Here is a 17,360-nt window from a genome sequence, read left to right as displayed (position 1 = left end):
AATTTGGGAGAATGTTAAATCGATTTTTCCTCAGGATGAGGGTTGCTTTTTCAGTTTGCTGTTTACTATTTATAGCCCTGCCGTGTGGCCATCAGTTTTGATCGTCTAGATGTGTACTTGGCCTAAGGTATCCTGTCGGTGCTCAGTCAACATTTTGCAATGAAGGTGATTTGAACCCTTGAACAGCCAGCCTTTCAGATCAACCTCCCAGTTACCCCAAGAACATTATGTGTCATGTGCAAACGGTGTCTGTGGCACTTTATCCCAAGGGGTGGTTCCAATATGGTATGTTAGTCATGGTGATACCTCTTGGACAATCCCAGGCATAATCAGGAAATAGGATATGTCACATCAGTTTTGGCATGTCAACAGTATGCCCCAAACCAAACCTATTCCATCCCAAACGTGCTTCTGCTTGGTGACTGGTATTAACAGCCTCCCAGTCACCTAGACTTGAAAGAGCAGAATCATCTTCAGCTCTTCGTTGTCCCATTCTGTCACCCAAAATTCTCTAATCCCAAATCTAAGCTCTAATCCCAAAGCCTGGGCCATGGTAGTATTTGTACAAGCTGAAATTAATGCACACTCCTGCCTTTTCAACCCATTCTTTACACTTTGGCCAGTCACTCTCCTACTCAAAAATATGCAATTGCTAAATAGAGTACAAAGTTCTTCAACTCTGGTCCCAACCCATGTTTCTTTCATTCTGTTTCTAAAGCCTCCCTCTCCCCAAACTCTTGCCTTGTGACCTAATCATACCAGTCTACTCTGTGTTCCCAGAGTGTCGCCTGTGTGTTTCCATCTTGGCATCTTTGATCACTTTGTTCTCTGCACCTTGGAATACCACTACCTCTCATCACTGCAGGTCTCACTTTGGCCAGGATGCCAACTCCTCTGGATGGCATCTGAGGCTACTTCTACTGGATTTAGTGATCTTTTTCCTGTAGTTTCATGATACTTTACTGTCTGTAATAGTTCTAATATGTATCTGCCTTATTTTACAGTTAGAGAGTACCTGCCTAGACTTTCCTCCTCAGGCTTTCATTCCCATTAGGATTTTAAAGTTCTTAAGGACCAGGACCATAATTTATTCATGATTTAACTTCCTTTCAGAGGAACTTTGATTGATATCATAGGGACTCCCCAAAATTTGTGAGCTTAATTGCATTTTTTTTTTTTTGCCACACCATGCAGCTTGTGCAATCTTAGTTCCCTGACCAGGGATAAAACCCCGCCTTCCACAGTGAAAGCACTGAGTCACTAACTACTGAACCACCAGGGAATTCCCAAGCTTAATTACATTTAGAATGGTGAACATTTGACTTAAGTCCTCACAAATAACACCTGGATGCTGAAATTTATACATTGTTAGGAACTCCCCATCATTGTTCTAGGGTATTGCTTCCTCATTCATTTCTTTCTACCAATTTTTAAAATATTTATTTATTTTGGCTGTGCCGCGTCTTAGGTGAGGCACACAGGATCTTTGTTGAGGCATGCAGATTTCTTAGTTGTGGCATGCATGCAGGATCTAGTTCCCCGACCAGAGGTCAAAACCGGGCTCTCTGCATTGGGAGCACAGAGCAGAGTCTTACCCACTGGACCAGCAGGGGAGTCCGACTTTCTACCAATTTTGTCTTTTAATTCACTTCCTTCGTGAGGGAATTCCTGGCTTTCCAGAGGTTAGCAGTGCTTTCATTGCTGGGGCCTGTGTTCAATGGTCAGGGAACTAAGATCCTGCAAGCTGTGAGGCAAGGCCAAAAACCCCAATTCTCTGTATTCATGAATATATTCCACAGTATTTTATAGTTTAGTCATAATGTTTGCCTGGGGAGTTCTGCTCCAGTGGCTGGTACCTCTAAGATCCAGTAGTAATTTTGGAGAGATGGAAATGCCACAGTAAAGCTTTGCTCTTGTACTGCCACTCACAATAGGCCTGTGTTTTTTTTCCCCCTAACTCTGGATAACTGAGGAGGACTGATAATTGGATACATTCTAGTAGCAAATGGGAGATCCTACTGAAACCGTGTAACTTGGAGTGGGACTTGAACCCACAGGCCGGGACCCAAACCCAGCCAAAACCCAGATTGGGACTTGAACCCATGGTCTTTTAATGGAGATCACACCTAGTCTCAGGACTTAATGAAGCTCATGTTCTTGATGTCTCATCGCAGAAAGAATTCAGTGAGAGACAAAGTGATAGGTAAGAAGTGGATTTATTTAGAGAGAAACACACTCCATAGACAGAGTGTGGGCCATCTCAGAAGGTGAGAAGAGCACCAGGGTAGGGGGGTTGTCAGTTTTTATAGGGGTGGGTAATTTCATAGGCTAAAGAGTGGGAGGAGTATTCCAGCTATTTTGGGGAAGAGATGGGGATTTCTAGGAATGGGGCCACCGTCCACTTTTTGACCTTTATGGTTGGTCTTGGAACTGTCACGGCGCCTGTGGGTGTGTCATCAGCTTGCTGATGTGTTACAATGATCATATACTGAGGCTCTAGGTCTAGTGGAAGTCGACTTGTCCACCATCTTGGACCTATTTTGTTCTAATCTGTTTATGTCGTGTCCTCGGGCTATGTTATTCTTTTAAAGGTTGTGCCCTGCCCCCTTCTCTCCTGTTTAACTACTAGGTGGTAAAATTTCTTAAGGAAGCTACAAAATGGATGGAGCCTAAATAAAGTCATGCAGAACTGAACACTGCCCTTAGTGCTGCCTTTGCCCTCAAATCTCTAAACACCGACTCAGGAATTCCCAGCATCTTGCATCTCTCAATCATCCACAACACTCCATGTCTTCTACCTTCTCCTCCAGGAAATCTTTCCATTGTGTAGTTGAAGAATGACTCTTTGCATAGATGGTAATGAATGGTAACATTCACTTTTAAATGGGACTGTCTGGAGACAAACCGAAAGGTAATTCTGGCATAAGGAATTGTAGGCATGGTGGCAAGGCAGTGAGAAAAAGGCTATGGAAACTTGAGCTATTCAGGTTTAAAAGCTAGTGTCTTTGTAGGACATCATGAAAGCCTCAGCTCAAGGTCACATACCTAAGGGATTTCTAAGCCCATCAATTCTAAAGTAGCTTCCCTCCATATCAAAGTGTTCTGTTTTCTTCATGGTACTCATCACTCATCATGTGAAATGATCTTATTTATTGCTTTACTTGATGGTTATCTATCCCTACTAGAATATAAATTCTATGAGGTAGGGATTAGCTTAGTCCATTGTATTCCCAGAACTGACACAAAATGAGGACTCAGTACTGTAGATAGTTGTAAACAAAAGAATCGAATGAACACTTATACAGACATACCTTGATTTACACACAATCAAGTCATTTAAATTGCTTAGGGGGAGAAGAATATGTATACTAGCTATCTAGAAAATTACAGTACACTGTTTTTACAAATGTAAAATAGTATCCCTTAACCACTTTTAAAAAAAATTTGGGGGCTTCCCTGGTAGCGCAGTGGTTGAGAGTCCGCCTGCCGATGCAGGAAACACGGGTTCGTGTCCCGGTCCGGGAGGATCCCACATGCCGCGGAGCGGCTGGGCCCGTGAGCCATGGCTGCAGAGCCTGCGCGTCCGGAGCCCGTGCTCCGCAACGGGAGAGGCCACAACAGTGAGAGGCCCGCGTACAGAAAAAAAAAAAAAAAAAATTTGGACTTTGCAAGTTTTTCATGAGGCTTTCTTAAAAAAGTGGAATCTCATAAATTTCATTCAAATTCTAAGCGAGGTGTTCTGTATCCCCTGTATGTGTAGAACATGACAAATATTCACCAAATATACATTCATTAAACCTTGAGTTTAAAAAAAATCCCATACTTAATTTTGAGTTCGCCACATTATTTTAAAAAGTCAATATGCATTACTGTGTAACGCATTTCAAATTTTAATATATTTACTTGAAATGCTATTTAAAGCCTATTTATTGGAGTGTGTTTTCAAAGACTTTAAGATGTTCCTTACCACAGCTGCCAAATATAGTAACTTTACAGAATTTTTAAAGGATGTCTTAAGTGCTGAAAGAACTACATGCAGTGTGCATGTACTTTCACAAGGAAGGATCTAAAATTGGTGGTCACCACCAGAAAGAGGGTTATTTATTCTCTGATCGCCAGTAAAATTAATAGGCCGTGGCCAGGAGTAGGCCCCTGGCTGAACCCATCCTAACGGGACCGCGTTGCTTGGGAAACCAAAGAGAAGTTTGGGGTCATTTGATCTGGAGCCCAAGACCACATCCTTCAAGTTTTCCTGCCCTCCAAATCAACTAAAGAAGGAGGGAAAAAGAGAGAAGGAATAAGGGAGAATAGGGGGAATGAGGGAGAGAGAAAGAGGAGAGAGTGGGGGAGAGGAGAAAGAGGGAGAGAGATGGGTGGGGGTCCTGCCCTGGAAAGAGCTGCGCTCCAAGCCCCGCCCCCGTTTCCCAGGTAACTGGGTAAACAGACCTCCATCTTCTTTTCCCCAGTGAATTCTGCTAGGTGTGAAGTGGCGGGCAGGAAGCAGTGGGCAGGAAGTCCGAGTGGAGATGTGCTCTTTCGTAAGAGCGGGGTCCCCCAAAGGGTTGGGGCGCTCCAAGGGATTGGGATCTTCCCTCTAGCCAGGTGCAGCTTACCCCTTAGAGATGAGTGCCCTTGGAGGAATGACGGTATCTGAGAGGAAATCTCCCCTGAGCATGGACGTGGCACTCACCCAGGAAGGAAAAGATGACTTAGGAGAGAGAAGGGTCTTCATGGGAACAACATCTCCCACGGAGTTGGGGCTCAGAGTGGGATTAGGAAAAGAAGATTCTCCATGCAGTAATAAATATGAGGAGAGGATGGCTTCACCGGAAACAAAATGTCCATCGAGCAATGGGCTTGATATAAGATTAAAAAGACAGAATATTTCTAGGGCTTTCATGGACGGGAGTAATTTAGGAGTCAGCAGGGTCTCAGCCTCACAGGAAACAAAATGTCCTCTGAGAATGTTGCCAGGAAGAGCAGGTTTAGAAAATGAGCGTTTTCTGGCAGGGTGTCGTCCTGGAAGGGTAACACAGTCTCCACTGGGCCTGGTGTGTGAAAGTCCACAGGCTCTAGGCAGCAGGAGATGTCCTGTGGCTGGTGACCCTGAAGAGTTAGGGGCTTCAGTGGGGAAGCAACCTACTTTGGGTATGGAACCTAGACGGGGACTGGAAAAAGAGTCCACCTGTGTGGTGATGAAGCCCAGCGTGGAGATACAGCCTCCTGTGCAGGTGGACATGGGGTTCCCCCAACCAGAGGATCCAGATGAAACTAAGCCTACAGAACCCCAAATGGGCTTGGTGATAGAACCTTCTGAGTGCCAGTTGGCTCAACAACCTGAAGAGCAAAGGGAGACTGAGAACATTGAACCAGGAGTAGAACCTCCAGATCGCATCAGACCCATATACTCTGGGAAATTTTTTGATCGGTTGCCTTGCTGGCCAAGTGTAAGTTTTTTCCTAGTACTTTCCGTAGGAACTATGTATAGCCATGTCTCTATCAAGATGATAAACGAGTGAGACTTGTTTGGATTTGCAGAGTCAAATTGCAGAGATTTTGTTGAGATTCTGATATTCCTTGTCCCAAGAGACTCTTTCCAGCTGTTATTCTGTCCGATCTCCTCTGACTCTCTGCCTTCTTTTCTAATGTCAGCTTTGTTTTCTGTGCACACGAATGGGTCCTCTTGATTTCTCCCTCCTTTCTCCTTTGACCTACATTTCATTCCTCAATCTGCATTTTCTCAACCCTCCAACTGTAATACATGTTATATCCTAATATTCATGTACTTTTTCCAAAAACAGTTTGCTTTTTCTATTCATTATTCTGTGAGTTATTTATTCTTTCAGCAAAGACTTGTGGTGGTCCTTATGCTGGGTCCAGGGCACTATCAAATGAGAAGCACATGATTCTAATCCCATGGGTTTAGGCTCTCACTCCAATGTTGGAGGCAATAACTAAACAAATATTATATAGATGTCTAAATGCATAGAAAACATTCTTCCTTAATAGAAGTACACTCTAAATATGAAGTGCAATGGAGAGTTTGGACAATTGTTTTGGAGGAGATAGGAAAGGCTTTACAGAGCAAGTAATATTTCAGCTAATTTAGAAAGGTGTCAGTATTTGTCAGATGGAAACGGTTGGAGCATCTTGGGCAAAGAATGGCATGGAGTGTGACCAAAGCTTCTTGTGTTGGGAGGTATAAGCAATTCTGTTTAGCCAGCATGGTGGTAAGAGATGAAGAAGAAATCTAAAGGTCCCGAATGCAGGGGTAAAACGTATGGGTACAGAAGCAATGGTGGATCTTCATGAGGGAAGAAATGAATAAAATTTGCCTTTTGAAAAGATAATTCTGATATCAATAATAATGGTGGACTGGAAGGGGAAGATATTGGATGACAGGAAAAAGTTAGAAGGTTATTTCAGGGTAATGATGGCCTGAAATTAATGTAGAGTTGGAAAGAATTGGAGAGGAGAGAGCAATTCTGAGAACCTTTTAGGAGATGGTATTGTTAAGAATTGCCATCCAGTTGTGGATCTATGTGGTGAAAGAGAGGGAAGTTAATGGATGACTTAGGAGTTTCTAGTTTGATAATGAGACATCTTCCGGTTTGGTGACACATGAATATCTGGTGTTGGCCATCCTGAGTTTCAGTTATTTACAGGGTATCAGATGGAAAAGCCAGGCAGACAGTTGGAGCCATGGGTGGAAATGGGACAAAGAAGGTCTAGGCAAGATCTTACCTTGGGAAACACATGAGATGATCAGAGAAAGAAATGTCAACTAGGTGAGTTCTTGATGACAAGGATTTTCTCTTATTTATCATGTCGCTTCATGGCATATCATGATGTCCAGCTTATACTGGTCATTCAGTAAATATATGTTTGATAAATGGAAGGAAGGCTGGATGATTATGTGGGAGAAAAAACAGAGAAGAAAGAGGTGAGTCTGAGAGGGTGGTATTGAGCAACATAAAGGGAGGATCCTTGAAGTATTCTGGGAGTAAAGGAGACATTAGAGAACACAATTCTGCTGAAGTGGTCACAGGGATTCTGCAGAACTTTTTTTTTGGCATCTGCAGACTTTTGTTCCCCTTGGGAGTCAGAGTGTTCTTTTGTCTTTGACCCACTTTGCTTTCTGGTTCCGTTATTGGATTTCCCCAGCCACTCTCTTCTCACTTGACCATGCCTGCTTCTCCATTCTGGATCGGTTCTGCAGTCTATGGGTCTATGGCTTCAGACCTGATCTCACATACAAGGAGAAACCAGCTTCCGGTTTCCAATACAGGCAGTTCTAAAACCTCTGCTTCCTGCTACCGCTCACGTCCTCCTTTCTAAATGTGAGAGGAAAAAAAAAAAAATGTGAGAGGACAGGGAAGAGAGCTTCAAGGAGAAAGTGACCAGCAGTGTTAAAACGTCTCCGATAGGGTAAATAGAATAAAGATGAATTAGCTTTGGGCATTAAGGGAATTAGCAACATAGTGAGAATGCAGATTCCAATATACTGAAGAGTGAAATTAGAATTGGAGAAAACTATTGTAACTTTTTTTTTTCTCCTAAGAAGTGTGACAGTGAAGAGAACAGAGTAAAGATTCCATTTAGGAATAATTTTACTTATTTAGTGAATCAGTAGGGGAGTTTGAGATAACACAAACGAGATAATGGGTGGAACCAGACCCCAGAAAAGCAGGAGGGAGTGGAAACGGGATCACAGCCCAGAGGAGAGATTAGCCTAGATTAGAAACAAGGTTCCTTTTAAAATAATTTTTTAAATATTAAAATATCTACTTTCACTATAAAACAAAGATAATAACATGGAAAATTTAGAAAACAGGAATGAAAACACAATAATCTTATCACCCTAACACTATGCCTACTGGCACTTTGCTGCCCTCACATTAATTGTTATCAGTGGCTTTACTATATCAACATTGCTACCCATGGAGCTTTGCAGGTATTAACTCTTTACCGGTGAGGAAACTGAGGAAAATTAAATAATTTGGCCAAAGTCTTACAGCTAAGAAGTAGTAGCCCCAGGATTTGAAGTCACCACTTCCAATTCAAGAGTCTGAGTTCTAGACTGTACTATATACTTCCCATGACACTTTTCTCCTAATCATTTTTATGTAGTTGTTACAGCAAGCATAAAAATTGTCTTGACTTTTCACTTACTATTATTTAATAAATTTTTCAGTGTTATTACAGAGAACTTAAAAGATGTTTTAGTGATAAAAGCAATATTTCTTTAAGCCCATATATGCTTCCTTTTTTTTTTTTACATCTTTATTGGAGTATAATTGCTTTACAATGGTGCGTTAGTTTCTGCTTTATAACAAAGTGAATCAGTTATACATATACATATGTTCCCATATCTCCTCCCTCCTGCATCTCCCTCCCTCCCACCCTCCCTATCCCACACCCCTCCAGGTGGTCACAAAGCACTGAGCTGATCTCCCTGTGCTATGCAGCTGCCTCCCACTAGCTATCTATCTTACGCTTGGTAGTGTATACCATATATGATTCTTTAGATAACTCATTCCCTCTCTTTTTGGACAATAGATTTTTTTCCAGATTTTTCTGTAAATGTAAAAATAGTCTATGAACTTCTTTATGTATATGTCTTAGAATATTTCCTTAGGATAGAGTTTCAACAGAAGCCAAACGATGAATCTTTCTCTAGTTCTTGTTGCCAAATCCCTTCCTAAAAGATTGTACCACTAAGTTTTAAAAATTAATAATGATTTGTAAGGCATTGTTTTAATTCACATTTCTTTGATTTATAATGAGTTTGAAAATTGTTTCATATGTTTGTTTTCATTGTTTTGTTTTTTTAAATTCTTATATCTGGTCATCTTGCTGAACTCTGATTGGTCTTAATTGCTTATTATTTCTTTTGAATTTGCTAGGTAGACAATCATATTGACACTTTTGTCTTTCCTTCTTTAATATATATAACTCTCATTTCAATTTCCTATCTCACCGCATTGCCTACGATCAATAACACAATATTGAAAAGTCACTTTTCAGACTTTAATGGGAATGATTCTAACGGTTCACCATTAAGTATTATTTTTGCCATATCCATTCCCAGTTTGCTAAGTATGTTTAAAAGTCAGGAATAGAGCTTGAACTATGAAGAGCTTTCCCCACATTTGTTGAAATATATCTTTTTCTGAATTAATATGGTTAATTTTCTAATAACAAACCATCTTCATATTTTTGGGCTAAACCCTACTTGGTTGTGATGTATTATTATTATAATATATTCTAGGGTTTGATTTGCCAGTTTTTTAGTGGGATTTTTGCATCTACGATCCCATGTAATATTGGACAGTTTTCCTTTTTGGGTTATCTTTCTTGGAGTTTGGTATTAGGGGGATGCTAGCACATGAAAAGAATTGAGAAGACTTCCATATTTTCATTTTCTTTATGCTTGTAAGAGTTTAGATATTGTGTGCATTATCTACTTCTCGTAGGTTTAGTGGAACGCGTACAACTGAAAGGAAAAGAATAGGAGATCCCCAGCATCCTGATCAAGGGATGGGATGGTGAAGTATTTGGTGCCCCTGAGTTCATCCAGTTTCAGAGAAGGGAAGAAGTTCATTTGGGAGAGGTCAAAACCCATTTTCAAGTATGACAGTGAGCAGAGCTCAGATGGAAATACCTCTGTGAAGAACCTGCTAAAATCAACCTGCGAGGACACTAGCTTTTCATCAGGGTGCGCTCAGGAAACTGTCATCTCCACGAGAGGCCGTTCCAGTATTGGGGGGAGGGGAACAGATGCATCTCATTGTAAGGACACTCATCCTGTGGTTTGAAGTTGCTGCCCAGAGTTGGCTGCAAGTGAAGGTCTGCTCTGATGGATTTATGAGACCCCATTAGGCCTTCTAGTCCTGCTGGTATAGTCACTGGTATAGCAGCATTGGTATAGCAGCAATGACTGCTGGTACAGTCATTGGTATAGCAGCAAGGACCTGTATTCAGGAAAAGCCAAGAAATGGTGGCCCAAGAGGAGATTTTTGGAGTGCTCTTCAAGAACTAAAGAGTCTGGTAAAACGAGGTCCTCTCTGTGTAGACCCTTGGAAGGGCTCTTGGACAGCACTCTGGTAGAGATCAAAATCTCTCTAATGGTCATTTCTCCAAGACATCCTGATACTGTCCCTTGATTGACATTAATGCACTGACTATGGCAGAAACCTTGGGGTTATTAAGACTAAACAACTGAACCTTACAAAGTGCATTGATAAATGGTATTGAAGCCTGAAGTACAAAGAGGAGGAAGGAAGGAAAGTTTCAAAGAAAGGTTTTAAAAAGATAATATTGTCTACAATGACTAGACAGTATGTTAGATGCTAGGGCTACAAAGATGAAAAATGATACAGTACTGGCTTTCCAAAAACCTTACAGTCTAGAGACTTGAGACCAATAGACCAATGATTTTACAATGTGGTAAATGTCATGCAAAGGGATGCCTTATTTTTTTCCTCTTCTACACAAAGAGACCCTGATAGCTATTTGAGGGATGGGTAGAGGCAAAGGGGTCACCTATTTGTAAATCTTGTGAGAACCTGATAGTCACGCAAGCCCTGATACTCAAAAAAAAAAAAAAAAGTCACAAAGATTCATTTTGTCTGAATTTGCAAAGAGCCAATCTCTGCAGAATTCTGCGAAGTGGGTGGTTTTATTTGCCTAACGGGTTCAGGGCCTTCTGGGCAGAAAGATTGATGCCATCATTCCTAAATTTTTGCTGAGATTTTCCGAGTTAGGGATATCTATGAGCAAAACAGAGTGATCTTGACCAAGGGAGAGATCGGACCGTTATGCCAGCCCACACGGAGTTTGGAGAGTGGATGATTATGGGTCAGTGGGTCTTTAGCAGCTGAAAATGGTCTCATATCAACCTTCCTGAGTTGACTTGAATCATACTTGGTCACTGAAACCTGTCATATTGGGGACCAACTGACAAGCTGGCCAAGGGAGGTGGCGCTGCTGTGGCTGGGAACTGAGGAAGGAGGTGCCTGAGTGAGGAGGTGGTCAGTGCAGTTGGGAGTTTGATTACAGACAGAGAGCCTGAGCAGATAAGTAAAGACCAAGAACAGTAGAAGCCAGGTTTCTTACTGGTAGAGAAAAAACTTACTAATACGAAAAGGAGAAGGATAGAAGGAATCCTGTTGTGTTGGATTGTGATTGGAGGTATTGGTGGAAACTCATGGTATTATGTCTATGTCTATGTCTATATCATCTATATCTATATCATCTATGTCTATATCCTTGTCAATATCTAAGCTAAACATTTAACTAAACAGAGTATCATAGAATTGATATAGATGCAAATGTGTGGGGTGTGTATACACCACACATTTCCTAGCTCCATCCTCTAAGAGGATCTAGAAACAATGTTTACTTAGTAGCAATGAGCACACCAGAACCGGGATCTTGATTTCTAAATATCATTCTCTACTAAAAGGAATCAGGACTCTTTGGGGGAATGGCTGACTCTAGGCCTGGTGTAGTACGATATGAACTTGGAACACCGTTGAGAACTAAAAAGTAAGTAAGTGCTCAAAGAATAATGCAGATATGTCAAAGGGGTGCAGAAACAAGCTTGAAGGAGCTCCCAGTGGCCCAAACTGTTATACTTTGAGCACTGAATAAAATTAATATTGAATAAAAGGAGAAGGGAGGGAGAGATAAATTAGGAGTTTGGGATTAACAGATACACACTGCCATATATAAAATAGATGAACAACAAGGACCTACTGTATAGCACAGGGAGCTATATTCAATATCTTGTAATAAACTATGGGAAAAAAATTGAAAAAAAATTAACCAAATCACTGCTGTAAATGGAAAACTAACACAATATTGTAAATGAACTGTACTTCAATTAAGAAATTACCATTGAATAAAACAGAAATCCATGAGCCCATACTGATATAAATACATGAGTGATTGAAAAAATAGCAAGAAAAAAATAATTCCTTGCAGTATAGCACAGATGGAATGATGGAATTAGAAAGTCACCATTTGGCAACCGTCATAGTAGTAATGATTTAGGTCAGAGTCATCAGTGGATATTAAAACAGTAAGTAAAAGTTTAGTGAGGAACTGGATATTTACACATAATAATTTTTTAAATTGATGCATAGTTGATTTACAATGTTGTGTTAATCTCTGCCGTACAGCAATGTGATTCAGTTACACATATAAATCTTTTTTATATTCTTTTCCAGTACGTTTATCACAGGATATTGAATATAGTTCCCTGTGCTTTACAGTAGGACCTTGTTGTTTATCCATTACATAGAATAATTATTGATTACAAGCTTTACAGTGGAGAAACCTAGCTGGCTTTACCTTCCTTTAGTGATCAAAGTTAACACTAATAGGACAAATTGACAGTGTGGGCTTCCTGGTAGAAAAACACAGCATTGTTTCTCTGATAGCCCTGACAAAAATGTATAACTTTCATCATAAGAGAACACTAGTCAAACCCAAACTGAGGATCATTTAACAAAATAACTGACCTATACTCAAAAATTGTCAAGGTCATAAAAGACAAGAGAACATTAGGAACTGTTCCTGACCAAAGAAGACAGAACAGACATGACAAGTAAATGCTATGCATGTGTGCTGGTTACCGAGGCACTTGGATTCTGACTACCCTCAAGAGGACCTGCTGGGTGGGGGTCTGGGCCGGGGTCAGGAGTGGCGGGAAGAGTGTAGCCGGTTGACAGCCTCCACCTGCTGCCCCATGAATCCCCTGCAGCATTCCTTCACCAGGCCACACTACCCAGGACAGAGCAAGGCAGGGACTCTAGAACTGAACTTGTTTGGCCAACACAGATTCCTTTAATGGGAAACGTAGTCTCAGAGACCACACACTGGCCTGGCCAAAGTGTTCTCAGAACTGTGCTGTGGCCTGAAGCCCTTCTTAATACTTCCTTCCTGCTCTCCCTTCACAGGTGACATGGTCTGAAAGCTCTCCCTGCCTACCCTCCGCCTCCCCCTTCATCTTTCACAGGTGTTTCCCTTCATAAATCTCTTGTATGGCTAATGGGGGTGTCTGGTTTTCAGAGGAACCAAGCACTCACGCTGTGACCTTGGATATACTCCTTTTTCTAGAAAGGACTGTACTGGGGCAACTGGTGATATTTGAATGTGGTCCTTATATTAGATACTAGAATTAGATCCATGCTAATTTCCTGACTTTTGTGGCCTGTAATTGTTGTTGTTTTTTTCTTAAGATAATAAACCATGAGGAAAAAGAAAATAAAAGAGGACACAACAGTTTAAAAATTTCAATAAATTTTAGAAAATAAGAAGATGGAGACATGGCCACTGATTTTGCAGGGGGAAATGAAATATGAGGGAAATCAGGTGGTAATTTCCACCAGAAATGATCCCATTTGCCTGGAATAATCCCTGAGAAGCTCAGCCCGTGGAAGAAGATGTAGTAAAACTTGGATCTGAAAACTGAAGGATTGGTTGAAGGTCCAAATTCAGTGTAGCTGGGTTTCCAGTTCCCCTCCTCCATTTTATGCTCCCATGATTCCCACCTCTCTCCACCAGCTCCCACTCCGTTCTACCAAAACTGTGGATTTATTTTCCCAAAGTGCCTTTTGGAGTCAAAAGACTCCAAGCCAAAGATAAGGCAGGAGGGCAGCTCCAGGCTGAAAATGGGACGTTAGTAAGTAAAAGTGTAGTTTCTGTAGTGCAGTTTCCCTAGCTTCCTCTCCCAGTGGGCCCTTCAAGGGCCAGCAGCTGGGGGTAAAGCCCACCCTCTCACCAGTAGGCAGTGACTAGAGAGACAGGAGGGCATGACGGATAAGAGTAGAGACTCAGAAGCCAGCCTGCTTGGGCTCAGATATCTGCCAATATATGAGCAGTGTAACCCTGTTACTCAACCTCTCTGTGCCTCAGTTTGCTTATGAGGGAGATGATAATAGTACCTACCTTGTGTAAACCATTATGAGTATTAAATGAAATAATATGTAGGAAGCCCTTAGAATGGTATCCAGCCTATGTGATGTGCTTTATTATTGTCAGTTATTATTACCATTATTATTAGCCTCTGGAAATTCTGAATAGCCTAGAGGAAAAAAAAATTTATAGGGGGACTCTACCAAAATAAAGGCTGCCTCATTAACTGATCATCTTATAGGAAAGCCTGAGAGTCAACAAGCCCTGTAACACAGGGAGCTCCATAATCATCTCTGTGGAGTCTTAAACTTTGTGATGATCAGATGCCAGCTTGAAGAGAGGGGCCGAAACAAGCTAACAGAAACCCCAGAGAGAGCAGGGGAAATGTAAGCACACAGGAAAATTATTTGAGAGATGAAAGATGTTGCATTCGTAAGACAAGATCGGAACTTTTAAAAGAACAGCCAGAAACTAACACAACATTGTAAAGCACCTATACTCCAATAAAAATTAATAATAAATAAAAATAATAAAAAGAAAAGAACAGCCAGAGAAGAAGAAACGACATTTTAGAACTTAAATATAACTTATTTAGAGAGTCTAAATAAACATTCAGTAGAGGATTGAAGGATGAAATCAAAGACATTTCCGAGACATTAAAACAAATGCCCTTGAGGCAAAAGGAAAAAGACTCAGAAAAGATCATTGTTCCCTTTCTCGGGTTAAGGGGTCCCTAGGATCAGCAGAGGTCCCCCCTTTAGAGCTCAGGAAGTAGAACTTAAGGTGACCGTTAAAGCTGCTCTTAAGTTCCGTCCTGGCTCTGCATATACTTGATTTTCATTATTACTTTTAGGGCTCTTGCAGCTGTTTCCCTTCTATTTGATACTGTTTATAGATTTTTTGAAAACCTTCATTGCTTCCTTTTGGGTAATAAAGCAGTACGCAGTAAAATATTGAGAAAACAGTACAAAGAAGAAAATAAAAGCACATGGAACCTCACCACTCAGAAATGGTGATCACAACTAACAACTTTTTGTCTATGGTGTTCTGTGCATATTGCAGATAGAGACGTGATTCTTTGAATTTGTACGATGCAAATTTACGTCTTTGTTTTAAATTCATGAACATTTTCCTATACCATTAAAATGATGTATATACATCATTTTAAATGATTCCACGATAGCATATCTTCTGAAGGTACCATATTTTATTTAACCATTTGCCTGTTGTTGCGTATTTAGTGTGTTTATATCTATATAAATAAAACAAAAGTTCATTCCGTTTGTCTCTCTCTTTTTTTTTTTTTGCGGTACGCGGGCCTGTCACTGTTGTGGCCTCTCCCGTTGCGGAGCACGGGCTCCGCACGCGCAGGCTCAGCGGCCATGGCTCACGGGCCCAGCCGCTCCGCGGCATGTGGGATCTTCCCGTACTGGGGCACGAACCCGTGTCCCCTGCATCGGCAGGCGGACTCTCAACCACTGCGCCACCAGGGAAGCCCCCTTTTGTCTCTTACTGGACCACATGAAAAATTACACAACAGATTTTCACCAAACTTGGGAAGCATGTTTGGGATAGCCAGATTCAAAGTGTAGGCTATGAAGAATAGAGTATATCCATGTTGTGGAGCTTGATGGAGAAATAATAGGGGAGGGAAAATAATTTTCCCTCTGCCTTTCTGAGTTCTTGGCTGAGACTTCCTGTGACAAAAGACAGATTAACAAGAGAAAAGCAAACACATTTATTAACACGTATACCTCATGTATACATGGAAGATACCCAGGAAAACTGAGTAAGGAAGTCCCAAGATGGCCCAAGTCACCACCTTAAATACCATCTTTAGCTACAGACAAAAAAGGATGTTGGGGGACTTCCCTGGCGGTCCAGTGGTTAAGACTTCATCTTCCAATGCAGGGGGTGCAGGTTTGATCCCAGATCGAGGAGCTAAGATCCCACATACCTCGAGGCCAAAAAACCAAAAACATAAAACAGAAGCAGTATTGTAACAAATTCAATAAAGACTTTAAAAATGGCCCACATCAAAAAAAAATCTTATAAAAAAATAGGATGTTGACAGAGAACTATATTAACCACAAAGGAAAAGAATATTAAAAAAATAACTGAATCACTTTGCTGTACAGCAGAAATTAACACAACATTGTAAATCAACTATACTTCAACAAAAGAAGAAAACTCATCTAACTATGAAAAAAAAAAAAAAAAGATGTTGGGGCGAAAAGAAGGCCAGCTATGGGAGGTTACCACGGAAAGCATGATAAACAAGGGTAAGGTTTATTATGCAGATTACATCAGTGCCTTCTCCATTGATAAGAGTTCCTGAACATTTAGAGTCAACCTTCTCTTCCTAGTACAGAGAGGGAAACACCTTTACAAGCGATTTCCTTTGTAAAATGTACATGTCCCTTACAAAAGGGTAACTTCTACTCTGTTTTCAGAGCTTCTGCTGTTTCTTAAAATAATTGGTTGAAAACAATCCTTATGCCAAAGAGGCATATTTGGGGGTGGCAAATTCTGCTATCCTTCACATCTCGAATTGATGAACAGGCATCCTTGAAAACAACTGAAATAAAAAGAGATAAAAAGAGATCCATGACTGGAGCGAGACTTGTCACACATAACATGACACTGTAGATAGAAATCAGACATAATGGCTTCCATCTTTGTGTCCCCAATCAAATGGCCTGAGAACATCCAAACCTGATTACAGCTACTGATTTGGAATCAAATTGCTTTTCAAGTAGGCGACTCGATGAGGAATACCAAAGGCATTTCTGTCCAACAGAATGTTTACAGTGATAGAAACCTGGAATATCCAATGTCAAACACTTGGAAAGTCAGCAGATGACGGACAAGTAAAGTCATCTTCCTTCCATCTCTCTCATCATGTAGCATCTGGCGAGTAGCTGCCCTGGGTACCCTCAGCCTTAGGAATTAGTCTTTTTTCTTTTTAACTTTTTATTTTATATTGGAGTATAGTTGATTAACAAGGTTGTGATATATCGTTTCAGGTGTAGAGCAAACTGATTCAGTTATGTATATGAATGTATCTATTCTTTTTCAAATTCTTTTCCCATTTAGGTTGTTACATAATATTGAACAAGAGTTCCCTGTGCTATACAGTGGGTCCTTGTTGGTTATACATTTTAAATAGAGCAGTGTGTACATGTTAATCCCAAACTCCCTAACTATCCCTTCCCCCAACCCTTCCCCCGGTAACCGTAAGTTTGTTCTTTAACTCTGCAAGTCTGTTTCCATTTTGTAAATAAGTTCATTTATATCATTTCTTGTTAGATTCCTTTCTCTTTCTCTTTCTCTGTCTGACTTACTTCACTCAGTATGACAATCTCTAGGTCCACCCATGTTGCTGCAAATGGCATGATTTCATTCCTTTTAATGGCTGAGTAATATTCCATTGTATA

General features: G+C 40.8%; 1 protein-coding gene across 1 annotated transcript in view; it reads left to right on the top strand.

Moving 5' to 3' along the window:
- The first annotated feature begins 5,135 nt into the window (after positions 1–5,135).
- Positions 5,136–17,360, top strand: part of EFHB (EF-hand domain family member B) — a 48,977-nt gene continuing 36,752 nt past the window's right edge. The window contains exon 1 of the mRNA XM_060010109.1: positions 5,136–5,447. Coding sequence (XP_059866092.1) covers positions 5,151–5,447 — 297 coding nt within the window. The 5' untranslated portion in view covers positions 5,136–5,150. The remainder of the gene's footprint in view (positions 5,448–17,360) is intronic.

Source organism: Delphinus delphis, chromosome 4 (genome assembly GCF_949987515.2).
Source record: "Delphinus delphis chromosome 4, mDelDel1.2, whole genome shotgun sequence".
NCBI lineage: Eukaryota > Metazoa > Chordata > Mammalia > Artiodactyla > Delphinidae > Delphinus > Delphinus delphis.
Note: the sequence above shows the minus strand (reverse complement) of the source record. Positions and strands in the feature narration are given on the sequence as shown.